This window comes from Dipteris shenzhenensis, chromosome 14 (genome assembly GCF_047967505.1).
Source record: "Dipteris shenzhenensis isolate YYH24624 ecotype China chromosome 14, Dip_SZ_1.0, whole genome shotgun sequence".
In the NCBI taxonomy this organism is placed as follows: domain Eukaryota; kingdom Viridiplantae; phylum Streptophyta; class Polypodiopsida; order Gleicheniales; family Dipteridaceae; genus Dipteris; species Dipteris shenzhenensis.
Genome location: NC_141609.1, coordinates 44347876 through 44369938, shown reverse-complemented (window position 1 = coordinate 44369938; position 22063 = coordinate 44347876). Strand labels below are relative to the sequence as shown.

Below are 22063 nucleotides of genomic sequence, written 5' to 3'. Positions count from 1 at the left end.
TGGCATCAATGGCAACATGCAGCTCGCCATGGCCTGCAAGAGAAGCAGACAAAGGCTGCGAGACAGGAAAGTCGAAAAGCCAGGTCAAGGAACAAGGAACAGAGTGTGGGTCGAGGAAAGCACTGGCACGGTATCAAATCGACAAAGGAAGACACTTTTCCAACATCTGTGAAGGGAGAAACAACAAGAAGAAAGACGACTCCTTGTAGAGCAGCAGGGCCTTCTTGAACAAAAAAGAAGAAGGCTTGACCATGTGGCTAAATTTCTATGGGACCTGTTCACCAAGATGAAGGTCCAAATGAATTTACAAGCTTGGAGAATGGATTGTGACTATGAGGATAGCTACAAGCATTGGTAAAAATTGAACTAGGTGGTCAAATCAATAACTAGTCTATAATGCTATGAGAATTAGTCCATGGAGAAGGTGAGAAGATTTGATCTTGTGGCCAAGTTTCTATGATGGTCCTATGAATAAGAAGGTGAATGTGCTTGACAATGTGGCCCAAACTCTACGAGGGCACTATGATCCTGATACTAGACAAACCATAGGAAAGGCCATAAGAACATGATTGTCAAAAAATTGATCATGTTGCCAAACATTTAAGAAAATGGTGAGAATATCTCACCTTGTGGCTAATATCATAGCCAAAAGAATTGAGAATGGATTGAGTCTATGAGGCCTAGATGTTTGAAACTCTGGGTGTGGGATGTGATGCTAAGATGAAGGCTTTATGGATGAGACAAGGAGAAGATTTGACCACAGGTCCAAATCTTCTTTGAGGTCCACATGAACAAGATGGTTCAAAGATTTGGCCAGGGTCTATGAAGCTGAAATATAGGGAAAACATGTATTTTTCTTTTTTTTAAATTTGGCCAGGGTTTATGAAGCTAAAATATAGGGAAAACATGTATTTTTCTTTTTTTTTAATTTAAATAAAAATTAAAGTCAAACAATTTGGAATCAAACCTTCAAAGTCAAATTCATTGCATAGATTCAAAATTTCCTCCTTTTATTCAAATTAATATTTTCCTTCCTTTGTTTTGTTTGAAGTGATTCAAATTCAAAATGTTTTCCCTCTTGTAACTTTTCCTCCCTCCCTTTCCTCCCTATCAATCAAATTCTTGAGCAGGAGTAGCCAAAAGACATAAGACTCATTTTTGCAGAATTATTGGGTAGGGGAGGTATGACTTCATCTAGTAACTAATTTTTTTAGATTCAGGTTCTACTTTCTATGTTTTTAAATTCCTATCTATCTACATGTCTAGAGGAGTAAAGATGTGCATAAGTCTTCAATCTTCAAAAAACTTAGCTCATACACGAAGTGTTAGACACTCAAGAGTCAAGATTCCTTATTTTTCATTTGTACTCACTTTGCATCATTTGTAAAACTATAATGAGGCCTACCTTTGAAAGTACAATAGCAGAACTTCAAAAATAGTTGAAAACCTGAAGGCTTGAGAAGAGGAAAGGTCTTGTGAGCCATGACAAGTTATTAAAGGAGAGAGATATAGAATTGAAAATGTAGCAACAATGCTAAGAATGCTTGAGTGAGAGGCTATCATGGACAAAGAAAAGCCTAATGGCAGAAGAAGGAATCTAGAAACCTAGCTATGGAAATGGAGATGAAAGAGGACTTCAACGTGTCATTGCAAAATTCGATGCTTGCTCACTGTGCTATAGCTTCACGGGAACCTCAACTTCCTCTAAAAAGAGACTTTGAAAAGAGATAAAGCTTCCTTGCGGTGAAGATGGAGCTTTGTGGCCATGGTGTGGAGTGTTTCTCTCTGGTCTACATCAGCAATAGCTTCTGGCTATGGAGATTTAGGGCACTTTAACTAGCTTTGAGAAGAGACTAGAGAAAGACATTGAGCTTCTTGGCAATGGAGATCGAGCTTAGAGGCTGTGGAAATGGAGCTTCCCTTGTGTTGTCTACTCTGGCGAATATAGTATGTTGTACAGATTTTGGCACTACATCCTCCTACTTTCAATATGTAGTCCAAATTGTAGTCGGCTATAGCAATGTAGGTTCGCTCCTTGGCAAATACAAGAAATGGAGCTACGATCACAGAAGGAGAGGAACATGGAGCAACAAAGAGTGGGTTAAGTGATACTATGTAAGTTGATGCTTGTCACAATAGAGAGCTAGCAGAGAGCGAGCGGAGGGAATTTGAGGGAGAGAGCTTGTGACGGAGAGGACGACATGCTTGTCTCAGGGGAGGAGGTAGCCATTAGGTTTCCCACCTCTAAAGCATCTAAACTCGTGAGTAGTCTCCCCCCTAAATTCCATGTAGTCCCCCTAAAATTTTAAAATTTAGGTATCTGAAATCTCCCCCCTAAAATTTAATAATGAGTACATAATAGGGATATTAAAGTATTGAACATGCAATCCTCTATTGGAGTTGGGATTTTTGTTGAGGCGAAGAGCTGAGGCAAGAACCTCATGTATGTCTATTCCACCTCCTATGTCTAGTAGTCCAAGGCTTGGAGTGAAGTGCCCAACATGGGGAGATGTTGAAGGTGAAGACTTCAAGGAAGGTATAATGTCAGATAGCACACAGTGTTGTGAGAATGATGCGCCTAGTTTTTCTCTTGGAAATGATGTCAGGAGTGAAGCAGAGAGACGAAAGGTCGTTGCTTGGATGGTGGTTGTCATACTGTTCCTTCTTATGCTGACAAGTTGGTTCAAATATTGGAAGGAGGCTTCTTGGAGTTGGAAGATGATGTTGCAAGGAAGCTTCTGTGTGTTGAGGCAAATAGGTAGCGCGTGAAGTGGCAAACAAGCCATCGTTTGAAACATGGAGGAAGCATGCTATGGCTTGCAAATTGGATATGGATGACCTCAAGCCTGAATTACTCGTTTGATGAAAGGAGGTTTATGTTAAATTACACAACGCAACAGGACGAAAACTGAACAAAGAATAGAGAGTACACAGCAAACTGGAGATGAACAGAATTTTCCTTCAATACTGATGTAGTATAGATGATGGCTCCATCCACCCGTGCACTACCACAATGGAGCTTAGATGGCGATCTAGACAGATACTAGGTGAAGAGCTACTAGCTGGAAGATCTCTGTCGGAAAATCTGATCTGGTACAATGGATTGGGGAGGTCGCCTCTTTATAGCTATGAGGGTGGTAGTCACATCAACATAGTCAGTGGAACCAACTAGCCAACCTAGTCGGTGAAGCCGACCAGTCAACCTAGTCGGTGAAATCGACTAGTCATCCATGGAATATTCAAGGAATATTCCCTATACCGTCGCCCCCAACTGGGACCTCCTAGTTGTGGGGGTCAGCTGGCCCCTAGGCCCCAGCAAGAATAAGGGTGTCCCGGGCTCACACATGGCTTCTCCTCATATGGGGGCCTTACAACTTGAGCACCTTGGACCACTGGTGGTTACCAGGAGGGTGGGGCATTGAGCACATCTAACACCCCCCCTCAATGTCCAGAACTACCTTCTCGGCCCAATGCTGAGTCTCTAAAGATGACCCTGAAGTTGATCCTTCCCGAGTGCCTTGGTGAAGATATCTGCTCCATTTTGCTCTGTTGGATAGTAGACCAATTCCACTATCCCGTCCTTGATCAAATCATGCACATAGTGATACTGAATCTCTATATGTTTTGTGTGTGCATGGAACATTAGATTTTTAGCAATGGCCATGCAACTTTGATTGTTGCACCTCAGCACACTTGCCTCATCCTCTTGCACTCCCGTGTGCCATAAGATCCTTCTCAGCCACAGTGCTTCACAAGCAGCAAAACATGCTGCCTTGTACTCAGCCTTGGTAGAAGACAATGCCACTGTTGGTTATTTCTTTACTGATCCAAGAGAAGATACCTGAACCTAAAGAGAAACAATATCCAAAAACTGATTTACTAGAATCAACATCTCTAGCCCAATCTGAGTCACAATGACCAGCCAAGGAAGTGCCTGTACCATAAGTGATGCCATAATCAAGAGTGCCCTTCACATACCTGAGCACCCGCATCCCTACATTCCAATTATTTTCCAGGGGCTTATTGGAGAACCTGCTTTAAATGCCAATAGCAAAACTGATGTTCGGTCTGGTGTTGCATAGATAGATGAGACTACTGACCAGCTTCCTTTACCTCTCGGTGGTGAGGCATCCTCCATAGATAGCCTCACATTTACCTCCATAGGTGTAGCTATCTCCTAGCACTCGGACATACCAAATGCCTTCAAGATCTCCCTTGCATATTTCTGCTGAGAGATGAAGATCTTGCCTGGCTCTTGCTAAACTTCAATTCCCAAACAGTAGTGCATCAAGCCTAAGTTTGTCATCTCAAACTTTGTGCTCAATGCCTTTCTAGTTTGCTAGATCACGTCTTCATAGTCACTTGTAATAAGGAGATCATCCACATATAGAACAATAATAGTAGATTTTCCACCTTTCCTGTACACATACAAGTTAGCATGTGAGGCACATCTTTGGAAGTTTAATTTATGAAAGAGTTTGTCTATCCATTGGTACCATGCTCTTGGGGCTTGTTTCAACTTGTACAGAGCCTTCTTCAGCTTACATACCTTATTCTCAAAATGGTGGGCCTCAAACCCAGGTGGCTGAGCCACGTACACCTCCTCCTTGAGGTCACCATTCAAGAATGCTAATTTAACATCCATTTGATAAACTGGCCACTTTTTATGAGCAACCACCGATAGTACTGTGCGAATAGTGGTCATTCTAGTAGTCGGAGCAAAAGATTCCTGAAAATCAAACCCTTCAACCTATTAAAATCCTTGTGCAACCAATCTGGCTTTGTATTTTTCCAAAGTCCCATCGGCCTTGTACTTTACCTTCCAAACCCACTTGGTGCCAACAATAACCTTTCTGTTAGGTGGTCGATCTACCAACTCCCAAGTTTCATTCTTCATGATGTTGTCATATTCTACTTGCATAGCATTTTTCCAATCTCAGTCTACAAGTGCTTCCTCTAAATTCGCAGGCTCCTTTACTTTTGCAATAATCTCAGCCATTAAGGCCATATTGACTATGTGAGCAGAAGCCCTCCTTTGCTCATCGATTCTCTGAGATCCGCCGCCTTGGTCCATCTACATGCTACTCAATAGACATAGGCATTTGGTTATCATAGTCATAGAGCTACCTTACCCATCGCGGCAATGGCTTTTTCGATGGTGTAACAACAGGTTGTTGACTTATACCTTTATCATCTGATATTTCCTCCTCCTTTATAGCTCTTGGGATAAGTCCATAGTGAATTACATCTTTGCTTGATGATAAAGTGGAAGAGCTTTTCTTTGCCTCCACTGCATGTGGCTGCTCCCTAAACACCACATCGCGGCTCGCTATGATCTTCTTTGCCTCTCAGTCATACAACTTTCTTCTCATCACAATAGCCTAAGAAGATACATTTGGTGCTTTTTGGTTGTAGCTTGTTTCTCTCTTTGTCTAGTACATGCGCATAGCATTCACACCCAAACGTTCTGAAGTGGGCAACAGATGGCTTCTTACTACCGCTGTAAGCCTCATGTGGTGTTTTACCTTTGAGTGCCTTTGTATAGCTGCGATTAAGGATGTAAACTGCAGTATTGATAGCCTCAGCCCAAAAGTGGTTTGGCAGTCCAGCACCTTTCAACATACACCTCCCCATCTCCATGGGGGTCCATATTCAGTGTTCAACAACCAGATTTTGCTGAGGTGTATGTGGTGTTGTCATTTGTCACTTGATCCCTTTGCTCTTGCAAAATCCTCCAAACTCTGTAGAGACAAACTCACCACCACCATCCGATCTGATTTTCTTCACTTTTCTCCCTGTTTCATTTTCAACAAGCTGTAGCCATTCTTTCAATTTACCAAAAGCTTGAGCCTTTTTGCGAAGAAAGTACACCCATATCTTCCTACTATAGTCGTCGATAATTAATAAAAAATAGGAAGATCCCCCCAAGGCTTGTGTAGGCATCTTACCGCACAAGTCAACATGCACCAACTCTAGAGGAGCGTTTGCTCTATTCTTGCTTTCTTGCGGGAATGCCTTTCTCTGTTGCTTGCCCATCATGCAAGCTTCACACGGTTCTTTGATTTCTGCTACTGCAGGTAAGTGAGCAACCATACCTTACTTCTGCATCTCCTTCAGCACTGCAAATCCGATGTGGCCAAATCTTTCGTGCCAAAGTCTGCTTGTGCCCACTCTAGCAGTGGCTGTAAGAGCACTTAGCTCATATAGGTTGTTCCTCCTTACTCCTACGCCAACAAGATTGCCAGCACTATCCATAATTTTTGCTCCTGTCTTGTTGAACCTCACCTCATGGTCAAGGTCAGTTATGGAAGCAACTGATAGCAAATTTCTCTTGATTTGTGGAACATATAGCACATTAGATAGTTTCTTAACATCTCCATTTACAGAAACAAACGAAACCATACCTCTAACCTCAACAGGGCATTTTGTGTTATTTCCAACCGTCACGGTGATGGGTTCCTGTAGAGGTTGCATGGAACAATATAGACCCTTCTTGCAGGTCATGTGACGGGAGAAACCACTTTCCAACACCCATGGATCAGTGGTTGACACTTCTTGTACTGAGAGGAACACTCTTCCTCAATGGCCAGAAATAGATCCAACTCTACTTCCACTGTGTTAGCTGTCTCTTTCCCCTTATCTGTCTTCTTCAGGGTACCATTCTTTTCATTTGCTTGCTTGAGCCGGCAATCCGCAATCACATGGCCCTTCTTCTTGCAGTAGAAGCATTCTCCTTGAAGCTTCTTCTTGCTACCCTTCTTCTTTTTGTCACCACTAGTAGAGGACTCACCTTTGGTGGAGGACCACCTTTGCCTTTCGCAGTGGCAGAGAATGCAACATCCCCATTGCTGCCTCCATCTCGAGCTTTAAGCCTCAATTCCTCCTCCATAAGTAAAGCACAGAACTCCTCAAATGACAATGGTTGGGGTCTCACCTGAGTGTTAAGTGCTGTTACCAATCCCCATCAAACCTTGGTGGACATATCCAAAGACACCGTCGAGCTAGCTCTTCGCTAGTCTTTTGTATCCTAGCACCAGCCATCTGGTCACAGATTTTTGATTCGGGTGATGAACGCCTCCACTGTCTCTCCTTCATTAAAGTTCTCAGCTGTGAGCTGATTCTCTAGGTTCTGGATCCTTGTCTGATTCCGCATCTCATATTGACTCTTCAATATGTTCCAGGCCACAATTGCCTTAGATGTATGCTAAATCAAGGTCAAAACACTATCAGTGGTACTTGTAACCAAGGCACACAGAGCATCTGCGTTCGTACGTTTCCAAGCTCATAGAAGGTTGCCATTAGGAGGTATCATACTCCCCAGATTTGCTGGGTCGAGGGTTCCTTGTGGTTTTGGGTTAGTCCTTAGTACTGTCTCCAGAAGCTCATATGAATCTAAAATAGTAGTAATTTTAAACTTCCACAGAGTGTAGTTTGTACCATCTAGCTTGCCTTCAGTGAAGGCCAATGCCTGGATTGTTGGTGCAATAGCAACTGCTGAACTCGAGCCGCTTCCTGTTGAGCCGCTTCATGTTGCCATCACTCCGTATGATATTGAAGCCCTCGCCTCTCTTCTATTCTTTGATCCTTAGAGCTGCCTGGGCTCTGATACCATGTTAAATTACACGGCGCAGCAGGATAGAAACTGAACAAAGAATAGAGAGTACACAGCAAACTAGAGATGAACAAAATTTTCCTTCAATGCTGATGTAGTATAGATGATGGCTCCATCCACCCGTGCACCCCCACAGTGGAGCTTAGATGGTGATCTAGATAGATACTAGGTGAAGAGCTACTCGCTGGAAGATCTCTGCTGGAAGATCTGATCTGGTACAATGGATTGGGGAGGTCGCCTCTTTATAGCTATGAGGGAGGTAGTCGGATCAACGTAGTCAGTGGAACCGACTAGCCAACCTAGTCGGTGAAGCCGACCAGTCAACCTAGTCGGTGGAATCAATTAGTCATCCATGGAATATTCAAGAAATATTCCCTATACCGTTGCCCCCAGTTGGGCCCCCTTGGGACCACCAACTAGGGGCCAGCTAGCCTCCAGGCCCCAGCAAGAATAAGGGGCTCCCACACAATCACCTTTCTACCATCAACGATCTCATTGTAATAGACCTCATCTAACATGCAAGTTAGGATCCATCCAGTGTCTCGGGCTCACACATGGCTTCTCCTCATATGGGGGCCTTACAACTTGAGCACCTTGGACCATTGGTGGTTACCAGGAGGGTGGGGCATTGAGCATATCTAACAGTTTACACCTCTTATTTACTAGACGTGTTCCATCTATGTGAGAAATGGAGGCGTTTTTGTCATATGAATGTGATGTTCCATCATTGGGGTACTCTACTAGATAGCAGGGGAAAGGGTTCTTCCTGCTTTGATTCATGTCAAAAAAGCTTAGGGATGAGATTATCAAAAGATCTTTTGTTTACACTCGTTCAGAGGTTCTTCTCATACCTTGGAGCCCTTTCTTCCACATTAACGAGTTCTTATACCTTAAATGTCCAGTTTGGGTGGACTTCCCAAACCTTCCGGTGTTTTTTCGAAACTCCGTGGAGAGAATCACTTCGGCTCTAGGTCATGTGTTACTGGTTCTTTCTCCATCGAAAGCTTGGACCAATCTTAGGAAGGCATTGGATCTTATGGGATAGTAGGCAAGATCCCCTGGATTTCATTGAAATCGACTTACTTGATGGTAGAAAGGTTGTACAACAAACCACATTACATTTTGCTCACAACTATCCATGTAGAGTTGCCAACACAAAGCTGCTAGTTGATGAAAAGGGTAACTAGGCCCCAGGTTCCATGGAGATGGGTACATCCACTATACCCAAAGCTGGTGAGCAAGAATCTTAACCAAAGACTCCATCTCAGGAGACAGAAGGTGCTATGGGGGGAGCAGAGTCATCTAGGCCCAACCTTTAGCTGAATTGTGGAGAAAAGTGGGTCATAAAGGCAAGTCGACATTGGTCTCATCTTCCAATCCACCGAGCTCTATTGCATTTTAATCATAGAGTTCAAGTCCTGTTGTCAGGGAACAAGGCTATGGAAAAGGTTTAGAAGGAACCAAAGGAGACCACACCCCGAGAAACTACTTCCAGATGTGGAGATGTGTGAAGTAAATCATAGAAAAAGATTTCCATAGGAAAATCCCCCTCCAAGAAAGCCGCTAGACACTACTCACACGAATGCACCTTCCTCCAGATCTATGTCAAAACACATTAAGGAAGTGGCTTGGATTGTTGGGCATGGCAAAGAGAATAGGTTTAGCTTACTCAAGGATGCCTACAGCATCCTTGCAAATTAGTAGAAGACAATGGAAAGAAACACATCCATTACATTCCTTGGAATGCCCTCAAACATCCTAAATTGTTAGGTGGTGTGGGGATTTTTTTTGGGATTTTAGTTTTTTTTTTTCCCATTTGGGATGAGGTCCTCAATCGATATATGTATACATATATGTATGTATGTATGTTTTTAATTAGGGCTTTGTGCTTTTAAATTAGGATTTGTTGTTTTTCTTTAATTTTTATTTATATATATACATACACGTGCACATGTGTGCGTGTGCTCAAATCTCTCTCTCTCTCTCTCTTTTACACACACACACACACCTCTTATTTCTCCCTATTCTATGTTATATCAAATGGTTAAGTAGAGACTCATAGAGGGTGTGTAGTGAAGTGATTGAGTGCTAATCAGCATGTTAAAACTTTGAGCTACCCCATCAACAAATTGTGACTGCTCTTAGACATCATCCTAGATGAGAAAATATTTAAAAAATAACTTTAAATTTAGATATGAGAATAAACACACCCTACCTATTAATTTTAAAAATGTGTATAAAATTACCCCTACTATAAATATATTTCAATAAATTTTAAGAATTAAAATACCTCTCATTTTGAACTCTCGTGATATACTTACATTTTCCCAAGTGGACCCCTTGAGGGGAATTTTTATGATACCTAAGTTTGTGCTCTATGACTGCTTTAACCTTGCATGTAGCTACTTTATCACTACTTCTTCTCTACTTTGTGACTTGTCACTACATTGACACTACTTTGTTAAAATTGACTAGTGATGAGGTTTCAAGAACTATAACCAATAAACATTTGACTACTTTGTTAATTCCTTCTTACTACTATGATGTTATATATGTCTACTTTGCATGTGCTTTTTGTATGTGTTTGTGACGGCAAAAGCTTGCGAAACCTGCAAATTTTTGAAAAACACAGCAACACTCTTTGAAAATACGCACAAACTCTCAAAACTCACAAGCGGAAGAGACAGAACAAGCGTGCTGGGTACAATCTCCCCCCATAGGAGTGGTGCTCTCCTTCCACCTCATATGTATTTATGTATATTCCTCCAAAAAGCTTCCGAGCAAAAATCATACAAAAGCCTCTGTGCTTTCCTCCATGCACCCTTTTACAAAAGGCCCATCCACCTTCTAAAATAGCTAGCTTTTTCTAGCTTTAGTTTATTCACTTAGCCAAGCCACTAATATTCCAAAATTCAAATATATACATAAGCTTTTGTAATATAAAAAATTAGGCATAAGCCTTATTCATCCTCGCATCACTCGAGTTATGCCTACGCGCCCAAAATATGGAGGATCATGCTTGCCATATGCCATCACCTGATCAATTACTCTTCCCCTGGATTCACACAATCAATAGTAATGAAATATTTCAAGCATAAGATAACCTTGGAATTAATCACCACAATCAATCAACCTTTTAGTATTATAGCAACGCGAAATCAATAAATCACAGATGAATGGTGCACACATGCGACACATACCATCTCATGGTGCACCTGATGCTATACATGAATAAAATTGTACGGATGGTGCACACATGCTACACATACCGTCATCGCGTAAGTGGTGCGCACAATGCTACACACTCATACAACCGCAGCCGTATATCCAACCATGTAGGAGCACACATGCATCACTACAAAATAGCGAGCACACATGCATCAACTGTGTGACAAAAATGTTGGATCTCACTAAACTAAATACTGACGGATTAAATTAATGGGCTAATTCCAATTCTCGTAATAGTGTTTTATATGTGCCTCGGGATTTCTTTGTATATGTTATGCACTCCTTTGTCACTACATGAGTATTTTATGCTTAATGGCTACTTTGACTACTTTATCATCAGTGTTTTTTATTTTCTTTGGCACATGCCACTACATTGTGAGTTCTTTTCATGTTCTTTGTAAGTACTTCACATGTGTTTTGTGACTCCTTTGTGAGTGCATGACTACTTTATGATCAATGGCTATTTTGATAGTGCTTTGTATGTACTTTGGCATTGCTTTGGAAGTGCTTTATGACTGCATTATCAATGCATGACTAGTTTATAATCAATGGCTACTTTGTCTTTGCATTTGACTACTTTATCATTGCTTCTACTTGCTTTGTCACTACTTCTAGCTGCTTTGTCACATGCCACTTAATTGTGACTACTTTGTATGTGCTTTGTGGTTGCTTTGCATGTGGTTTGTGGTGTGATTTTTTCAATGCTTTGGCATTGCTTTGTATGTGTTGTGGCACTACATTGCATGATTAATTTACACTCAATGGCTACTTTGACTACTTTGCATGTGCTTTACAAGTGCTATAGATTTGCTTTGTGACTACTTTGGCAGTGCTTTGTATGTGTTTTAGCAAAACTTTGTCACTGCATGACTACTTTATGGTCAATGGCTATTGTGAATCTGCATTTGACTTCTTTATCACTATTTCCTTTTTGCTTTGCCACATGCTACTACATTATAATTGGTTTGTATGTGCTTGTGACTACTTTGCAAGTGCTTTGGAACTGGTTTGTATGTGCTTTGTGTCTAATTTCTCAATGATTTAACATTGCTCTGTATTTGTTTTGGCTATACTTTGTCATTACATATATGTTTTGACACGGATTTATATATGTTTTTGCACAAAGGCTTAAAATCTTTGTTTGAAATTGGACATATTCTTCTTTGGATGTAGTCTTCATCACAATAATTTATAGGCAAGGTCATCAAATAAGCCTAGAAGATGTGAACATGTGCATAAATTCACTAATCAACCTGTATCTATTTTAGGTAGCATTGAATATGAGAACACGGACGAGCTAAGCCTAGTTTTCTTGCTTTATTTTATTTATTTGCATGTAGTCTTCCTCGATCATTTGCAAACGAGGTCATCGAATAAGCTCAAAAGACATGTACTTGTATATATGTTTATTGATGAGCGCAACTGCACGTTTGTTGGGTAGCATAATACATGAGGAGAGCGAAAGTGCTTCTAGATACAGAAGAGAATGTAGTCCACTTGAAAGGTAAAATAGACACGAAAATGGGTGACAGAAAGATAGAGGCTAGTAACCCATCTTTTGATGCTCTCATAGATGCATTAGGAGTTTCACGAGATGTTGCACCTACCTAAGTGACTAGCCCAGAGGGGATGACTATGGGATAGTGGCAAGAGAGAGAGAGAGAGAGAGAGACATGAGTTTATGAAAAAAATGCAACGCTCAAACACGTCGTGGTTATATAGGTCTCAAAGAATTTGCATTAGTCATGTATGTAAAAGGGCCTTTCAAATTCTATCTGAAGGTGAGTACTATGTAAGCATGTAGATTGTATTTAGATCAACAAAACGAGTGTTGGGTTTATGCAACCAAGCTAGGGTTCATCCATCCAAATTGAGACGATAGGATCACGTTGCCTCCCCCTACACCTAATTGCATCCGTGAGAGCATTCACATTAAACACGACGCTCCTGTTTTGACAAGAATGGTATACTAGTTTATTAGCACAACCATAAAAATGAGTTATTCTAGCTTTGATGGCATCTTTATATGCAGCAAGTATGAGACTCTAGCACAAGGCTTGATGTTGATGTGATGTCCTTGTTCTAGAGGATGCAGACACATTCGTGTGTTGGGTAGCTCTAGGATTTGATGTATACATACATATGGAGCTCAAAGCGTTATCACAACCTAAGACGATGCTTCGGTTTGTGTTTTCCTAACTTAAAGTCTGTGGTCTCAAGATGGATGGAGGGATCATGCCTATTGAGACAAGCCATCTCACTCTTTTGGATAGGAAGCATGTTTTTTGAAAGAACTTGTGGTATTTTTTGGAGAAATACCCTATCTATGAGTCGCTTACCATACTTCTTGATGTTAGATTTTACAAGTGTGCCAAAATATAGAAGGGACATTTAGCATACTTCCAAAAAAGCATAAGCCTTGCACATATGCAACATAATGTTTTAAATAGACATGTAGCACCATGGTTATGGAAATGATTCTTGTTAAAGGATTGTGTTAAGACTTGGAAAACACCTTAAGAAATGAAGATGAAGAGAGAGAGACACATTCATTTTACAAGAAATGCATAGGTTGAAAAATGTAATGCACTCTCTTCATGTCATTCAATCATTCCAAGATATGTGAGAGACAAGAATGAATCCACTACATGATGAAGAAGGTAGGTGAGGAGTTGTGACCACAAAGTCCACACCCCTTCACATCTCAGGTGTAAATAGACTTTAAGAGTGACCACTCTCAACCTTAGAGTGAGTGCACATACTTTAATGCATATTCCCAGGTGTGTATTTACATATTGTGAATACGGCCTAACACTGGCACACCCGATGGATAGGAATTTTGGAAAAAATTCTAGACCTGAACCCACTTATTATTTTTAAGTTCAACCTAATGAAAATGAGTAGACTCTCTTCATGATGCAACATCTCATCACTCCAAGACCATGCAGTTAATAGAGTGAAGAGCTTGGTGCATTATCAAGGTTCAAACTACCCCCATACATAGTTGTCTACTTAAAACCAAGAGAAAGAAATTATTATGTAGTAAAGTAAAACTAAGCTATAGTGCCTACCATCATTATGTGAGTGTAAATACAATGCTACCATTTTAGGGCTAGGGCAACATGCCAAGGCCGGGAATCCATAAAGTATAATGTCATCCAATCATGATTATACAACATGAAAATATAGAACCATAAATGAATGATTATGTTTTGACTCCATTGGCATGCAATAGACATGAAAGAGGCATCACATTGCCACTTTCGAAATGTAAGCAGAAAGTGTATCATAAAGATACGGATCATGGAGTTCAGATCTTCAAAGAGCTTCTTTCTTGAAATCTGTTTTGCTGAAATTTTTCTGCATCAAAACTATGCAAAGAACTTGAAATATGGTGAGCAAAAATTTTAGAACATAGCTGAAATGATTTTCAGCTTGAAAAATGTACTTTTTCTTCTTTACTCTGTAATGAAAAATGGATTCTGAAAATTATTTTCCTGAGTTGTAAATGCATAACTATGATCAAAATTCACTGTGGTAACAACAAAATTTGAGTTTACTGTTACTTCTTTTAAACTGGCTGCTGTTACTGGCACCGGATTCCCTGTTTGCTGTTTTCCTGTTTATGTATGATGTCCTATAACTTCCTGGTTACTGTTTTGTTGTATATTTATGTTTTGAATACATGCCCAGCATGGGAAAACATCCGGGTAGATGTCGGGACTGTTTGAGAACTCTTTTGGGCTCTTTTGGCTCTCTCGGTTCTTCTTTTCACCCTCAATTTTCATCCACTCCATCCCATCATGATGGCACACATTGGAAGCATATTCTTCATATTTATGTAAGATTGTTGTTGCTGAAATTGAATCTGAATTGATACGAAAATCCAAAATTATGTTGGAATTGAAAACCTGGCCAAACCTTCCAGAATGAAAATTGGAATGGATTTGCACTTTAGAATCATCAATATCTTCACGTATGTGAGCATGTGTATCAAATAGAATACTGTCATCATCATCAACCTCAGAAGAAGTGTCGTAAAATGTTTCCGGTGTATCCGGACTGAAATTGGAAAAATTTGCCGTGGAATGTATCAGATCATTTTCAGCCTTCATTTCTTGCTGGAAATTTACAGAAATTGTGTCCTGCAAGGCTACAAAATCAGTCTTCATAAAAGAATCATCATTTTCCACATTTTGAGTTTCTGGATTCACCTTTGTTTGCATTTCTTTTGACATTTCAGCCATGTTTGGTGGTATAAATGTGATTTGCTCCTATTTTCAGCATTGACATGGAAAGCATTCAGCCGATCATGTGTTGCATCATTTTTAATTGACAATAAAAATTTCTCAATAACGACATCCTATTCATTCATATGCTTATCAACTTGAACATTAACATCATAAGGTTCTAAAAATATTATCATCAACATTGGCATCAAAACTTTGATTCATTTCCATCTGTGTTTGTTGATCCATTTGTTCATCCATATTAGGAAAAATGCTCACACATGAATATTCCTCAAGATCCACATCATCATCACACATGAAAAAAGCAAGCTTCCCATAATCCACAACAGATAGTGCAAAAATATCAAGAAAATCGTTGGCTTTATCACTTTGATTTGGTTTAGAAATATAAACCTTCTTTGTTGAATGGACCTCTGAATTTTGGTTCCTCAAAATCTGCATTTGGATTGACCTTCTGTTGCTTCCTCATCACATCAATAGCAAAAACTGGCGCAAATGCAAAGCATGCACATTCATCATATGATTCTGAAAACGGATCTTCTTTTGGAAAGCAAACCACTTCCGGATCTTCTTGAACACAAGAAATGTCATCCTGATGTTGTTTTGGATCTAATAAATCATCTTCTTGCTGCTCCAATTGCTTATGAAATAATTGCATCGGATATGATACTGGGACACTAGTTTTTTCTGTATCGTCAAAACTACTTACGAATTGAATCTGAGGTGCTATAGCATTAACTTGATCACAAACAAACCCTTCTTCATGATCAGAACCATTCCGTTCATCATTGGTGTGATCCGGTTTGGAATGATTCAAATAATTGCATCCATCTTTATGGAGTACCCCTCATTGTATCCATGTTTATGGAGTACCCCTCCTATTATGCTCGAGAAACTAGTTCAACATCTCCTTTACAAGATGATTATGCTCACTATTTCTATGCTCTCAAGAGCTTTATCATTTCTTAAATTTTCAAGCCATAAGTTTGCCATTAATTCTTTCTCATTATGGTCAATCATAAAATAAATACTCAACTATCCAATCACCAAATAAATACTCAGCTATCCATACCTTTGCGTCATCCAAAGTTACTTACACCTAATCCAAGGACAAATAGTGGGATGGTGCATCCATTGAAGCAAGAACCAATGATGTAGGATCCACAAAGGCATTGGGACCATGTGTACATAAATGTTTCAAAGATTCATGTGCGAAAAGACATGACATTTAAAGGAGGATTGTCCTCTAATTTATGGTTTGTTGGCAAGAATTTAAGCTTTATCAAATTTGGAGTTGTCCCACCTGAGATCCCTTTTAGAATGAAAGTTGTTCTATGTGAAAGAAGTCCATCTTCCAATGAAATCGCTAGAATATAAGCATTTTAATCCTTTGAAAAAACTAATTCTTAGCTTTTGTATTATCTCCAATCTAACTAAGAACACACTTCTTTGTTGAAGATACTACCTTGACGAGCAAACCATCTATCCTTCCTACGCGTACAAGTTCCCTAAAGCAACTTAGCACCTTGTTTTACTGAAACTTAAAGAAGAACTGGAAACTTGCTTGTCGAAGACACAACGTTGATGAGCAAACCATCTATCCTTCCTACTTCTGCAAGTTCTCCAAAGAGATTTTACTGAAACTTAAAGAAGAACTTGCTTGCTTAATGGAACAGGAATTCGATGGCAGCGTCTCTCCAAGATTGACAGCGTTACAAATTTAAACAATCAGCAAAAGAACGTAAACTCCACACTATTACTGAGGACTATGAATAGCTCAAATATGGCAAGCAGAGAGAGAGAGAGAGAGAGAGATGTAGGGTCACAAAGAAAATGAGGCTCGTAAAGGAGCTCCAAAGTCTGGGTGAAGCAGATAGGAGGAGATATACCGCTTCCATGTCCCTTGAGCGTGAATTTTCACGAGTAGCCGTAAGCAAATCGGAAATAGAGAAGCAGGGACTGCCAGGGATTCTGGGACTTGAACTTACACACATGCCCCACACCGATGTCCAGCTCTGCCACCAAAGAACAAAGATGCTGGTTAGCCAAAAAGCTGGCCAATCGGTAGCTATCAGCCAAAAGAGATGACTAGGAGAGATATCAAAAGAGCAATGTAACCATCAGTGTAGCAGCGACACAATACCTCCCGGCAGGCTAAAGACCCACAAAAAGAATGGCCAAATTGTTGACGGACTCAGAGGTAGCTAGGCCTACCGTTGTCCTCGTTAGACCACTGAGGCAATGAACTCAATCGCCAAACGGTTTATGGCCTCACGACACACAGGTGTCGTGCTGGGCCTAACGTTATCTTTCATGATTCGTTAGAAGTGCTCGCAAACGAATAGCAGAATCCTTTTCAACCCCTGAGACGCGTTTTCGAGCCACTTTGAGATAGATTTAGTGCACCGATCGGAAGAAGAATTTGCCAACCATTCTCTAGAGAAAAGAGGTAACTAATCATAGCAGCAGTCATCTATCCACTCAGCCTGGAGTAACGAGCTTAGCCTCTAGTTCGTTGAGTGTGAAAAAGTTATCCAAAATGATAACCTTAACTGGAGATGCGGGGTATCGATCCCCGTACCTCTCGCATGCTAAGCGAGCGCTCTACCATCTGAGCTACATCCCCCTACATTGATCGCTTTCACCGGAAAAAAAAAAAAAAAAATCTTAAAGTCTAAAAGTCTTATGTGTCAAGCACATTTTTCTTAGTAATGTTCTTAAAGATGATGATTAAAATTATGCTATGGTGCATTCTCAATAATGCTTCTCATTCTTCAAAGACAACATATAAGTAGTAAGATGATTTTATAGAACTTGTCACCAAGACTTTGTGTAGTGAAGTTTTCATTGTATTTGTCCCTTAGAACTTTTGGGTACCTAAAGACACCAATAAATCAGTTATCATGTTTGTTTGCAAGACTTTTTGTTATTCCATTCATCATCAAGGATCATACTACTATAAAATTGCTACTTGTATCTATTTTTTAAATATAAATTTTCCTTTGCAATTATTATGCGGTCCTTGGAAGGAAATTTGTTCTCTAATCTAGGATGCAAATTCATCATTGTTGATAAATGCCTTCTAGATGCCTTCTTTTTCTTACTACAATGTTCCTCTTCTCGATATCCCTCATATACTTCTTCCTCACTTCCTTCTCTAAGTTGAGTATTACAACCAAATGTCAAAATAAAGACTTACTTATCTAATTGCACTTATAACCAAGTGATACAACCCAATGTAGAAAGATAAGCACCATACACACATGTATGGCCCAAAAAATGACTCATATTATATGACAAATCAAACGATCAACTTATTATTTCGAAAGGCCAAATACGGCACTACGTCAATGTCTAATAGCCATCTATTATCAAGGAACAAAAAGTTGAGATATTGACATGTTATGTAGAAATATGAGACTATGTCAAACATAACCAAATAAAAAAAGCAAAAAAGAAACATAATCAAGTGATCGATAGCAATGTTGAGGGCGAGAATGTGCCACAAGTTGAAAGATTAAGAAGAGAAAGAAAAGCTATTGTATTTTCACCTCTATTATAATTTCATTTTGGGCTACCAACCAATCACCACACTGATAAAGAGTCTCTCCTCAATGGTCTACACAAACACAGAACCAATCAATCAAAAGAAATTATCTTGGTAGAAGATAAATGGTGAAATTGTGATTGACAAATGAGAGGGAACATAGGGCCTCATACCATAAGACTCTGTAATATGAGTAGCTATGCTACACAACGAAGCATAGAAATGGCAAGCATAGAAACTTAAACACAATGAAGATCCTTCCAAATTCAAAATGATGACAACAAAAATGAAACATTTTTTTCCTAGAAGCAATTAGATCAGAATAGATGTGCATGCTCAAATTTTCATTGCATCCTTACCATCCAATTTGCACTATATGCTCAAAGGCCATTCTTCCAAGTTCAACATTACCCCAATTTCGATAGGCATCCAACACTGTATTTCACTATAAGATTTGAACAGAAAGCCATCTTCTTTACCATCTCTATTTCCTTGTCTGATCATAATGCATTGCCCAAGGATATCCATCATGACAATGTGGCATTCGATAGTTGAAGTGATCCCATAGTCTAGGCCTAAAAGTAATATTGGTTCTTATCCCCACTAGATCCATATGACTACATTCAGTAAGAATAGTAGCCCACGGCCAAAGGAGATCCATCATGACAATGTGGCACTCAACAGTTAAAGTGATCCCATGGTCTAGGCCTAAAAGTAATATTGGCCCTTATCCACTAGAGCCGTATGACTGCACACAATATGAGTAGTAGATAATGTGACCTCATTTGGCTTTATCCTTTCTTCTCTTACTCTCTCAAGCATAAGGAAACAAAATTTCTATTCTCCATGCTAGGGATATCTTGTGATGAGTATAGTTCATGAGACCCCATTTGGAACTAAAAACACTTCCCATGCTTTGGCAACAAATCTACATTTGGCACACATATGCACTAAGGCATTGAACAAAAAAGATCCATTTCCAGCCCCTATCGGGTTATCTTGACATTCGTTTCCCTGCCCTTTTTAATGGCTCTTATGCTGCCACAAGCATTTAAGTTGCAAACAAGTTTGGTAGCATCTGAAGAGAGACCCTCCAATTGCATCTATTTGAGACAACTTACACTTCCTTACCAAGCCCTTGCTCAGCATATCCTACAATCAGTGCATTCCATGAGATCAGGTCTTGAACTAGTACTTACTTGTGCTTTTGTTTGGCATACATATCCACTTAAGTGTTGCGAACAAGTGATCACTTTCTAGCCCATTCTTGGCTATCTCTGTATGCATTTCTTAGCCTTTGTGCATCACTCCTATGCTACCACAAGTTTTCAAGTGAGATGGGTAGTCAGACTAAAGAAGGTGGCAAAGCGGACAACAAGAAGGGGATATGAGGAGCCATAAAGGGGAAGGAGCTTTGAGAGAAGGGGCACGGAGGAAGAACAAGAGAGGGAAGATAGATTTACCTTTTTTGAAACACCCACCTCTTCTAGGGGGAAAAATGACATACATGCACTGTTAAAATCCCAACAGCTTTATTTCATACTAAATAGCTTCATTGCTACAAGACTGAAGTAAGGCAACACTAGTGGGTTTTCAAAAGCCTGTCAAAGCCCTTCCAAAAGATCATCCGTATTTGCATGTAGATTGTTCACAAGCTACCAAAACTTTCACTGCTTTCTGAGAAGGTCACAACTTTGATTATCGCAAATTCCCAACTCCAATAGAAGACTGAGGTGTAGGCTTGTACGTACAGTGCTTTGAGAACCTCTTAGATGTCTGCCTTTTACGAGCTCAAGGCCTTTTTCTTTTCTCAAAAAATGCCACCAAACTACTTGAAGTCTATTTAATGCTTCAAAACATCGAGCAAATTCACTGGCTTGCCTTGGCTCCTTGTGTAAAGAGAAAATAATGTTAGATGTGCTGAGTGCCGCCCCTTTTTTTAACAAATGTCTTACTATTGTGTTGGAGCTAGAGCCTAAAGCAAGAACAATTGTCTTGAAGCCCAAATCCAAAACAAATGTCTCAAGTCCCACACCCTTTCTTCTGGAGCAATTGTTGGCCTAGTAGCACAAGGCCCAATGCCTCAATGCCCTCTCTTCTAGATTCTGTAGAAGCATAGAGCCCACAGTCATACGTTGCTTCCACTTCCAAATCTTGTTACACTAAATTTTTTTCCATGCTTGGGGAGCATTTGGAGCGCTACGCAACTCCTTTAAGACATTTCCCATGTCGAAGGATATCATTGGGCTCGCAAAGCTCTTCCATAAAGGCAAGCAAAGCTTTCTATCGAGACTAGATTCTCAGAGTGTCTTTTCTCACCATGTCCTTGTGTTGGATGGTGCATTGCTCTAGATTTGAGTTGAGTTGAAAGATAGGTCCAAAGGAGGTGGTCAATGGTGGTGGTAAGATTGAGAGAAACCTTGTGGGAGAGTGGTTTGGCTCTATTGGCAAGCCAAAGGATGAAGGCATCGTTAAAATGAACATGATGATTAGGGGGGGTGCACCAAAGGAGAAAGAGGCGTGGGAGGATGTCATGGGCTTGGTTGGGTAGAGAGGTAGGAAAGAGTGGCAATGGAGCAATGAGGAAAGCCAGGCTTGTAGAGAACATCACCTAGAATTGTGTAAAGGATGATCTTTCCTTACCATCCTCTGCTTCTATTGAGGGTTCAATCCATGACGAAAGTGCCATGTATCCAAATTAATGTTGGACCTGTTGGAGTTCTGACCACCCTATATCTATCAACGAAAGAGTAGCCTTTTTGAAAGAAGGCAAGTTTCTTGTAGCTAACCCATCAGCCTTTTGATTATCTTTTCTTGAAACATGCACAAATTTACAGAACCTAAAAGCTTCTTTTTTTTTTTGCCAGAAAAGTTTGTGTTATATTAGAATATCATCATCATCATCATCATCATCATAAATATTTACATGTTCTTTGGTAAAGAACAACCAGCCCCCATGGGGAGAGTTTCATCATCAAAACATTTTTGAGAAATATTCTTGAAGTAAAAAACAGTAGCAACAGAGTCAAAAGAGAGGGACATAGGAGTCATTAATGTCATCTGTATTGTCATCATTGAAGTAGTCAGAGTAATTGAAACTCTATGAGGCCCCAGAGCTATCATGTCATCTGCCTGGGCCTCACAAGGTGAGTCTGGTTCCTTTTTGGCTATTGTGGAGGGTACCTATTCAAGAAACTTAGTGATCTCAGTAGGGACTTCAAAGGGTATAGAATTATCAATCCCAAAGCAGCTTTGAGTGTGTTCTTATAAGTTAACATTGAAGAGGGCAGCCTCTGCTTTGAAACTATGTATCATTTCTATGATTTTCTTCTGGTCCTGTTCAACCAGTTAACAAACAGTATGTCAGCTTGCAATATAACTTGATTAAACTGAAGATTATTCTTGATTACCCATATGAACCAAAGT

The 22063-nt window shown here is 40.0% G+C and overlaps 1 protein-coding gene and 1 non-coding gene across 4 annotated transcripts; both read right to left on the bottom strand.

The window, feature by feature from the left end:
* Positions 1–13979: 13979 nt before the first annotated feature.
* On the bottom strand, positions 13980–17529 carry LOC147894685 (uncharacterized). 3 transcript variants are annotated; one of them, XM_087384882.1, is made up of 4 exons: positions 17234–17529; positions 16980–17105; positions 14762–14985; positions 13980–14211 (listed from the first exon to the last, which is right to left on the bottom strand). In XM_087384882.1, the coding sequence occupies exons 2-4, from the start codon at positions 17082–17084 to the stop codon at positions 14151–14153; spliced, it is 390 nt and encodes a 129-aa protein (XP_087241008.1). In that variant the 5' UTR covers positions 17085–17105; positions 17234–17529; the 3' UTR covers positions 13980–14150. The 3 variants fall into 3 exon arrangements, with proteins under 3 accessions (XP_087241008.1, XP_087241006.1, XP_087241007.1); XM_087384880.1 differs by having other exon boundaries at positions 13980–14985; XM_087384881.1 differs by having other exon boundaries at positions 13980–14985; positions 17305–17529.
* A 114-nt stretch (positions 17530–17643) lies between these two features.
* On the bottom strand, positions 17644–17716 carry TRNAA-AGC (transfer RNA alanine (anticodon AGC)). The gene has a single exon. It is a non-coding gene; the product is annotated as a tRNA-Ala (tRNA).
* Between the last annotated feature and the right edge of the window lie 4347 nt (positions 17717–22063).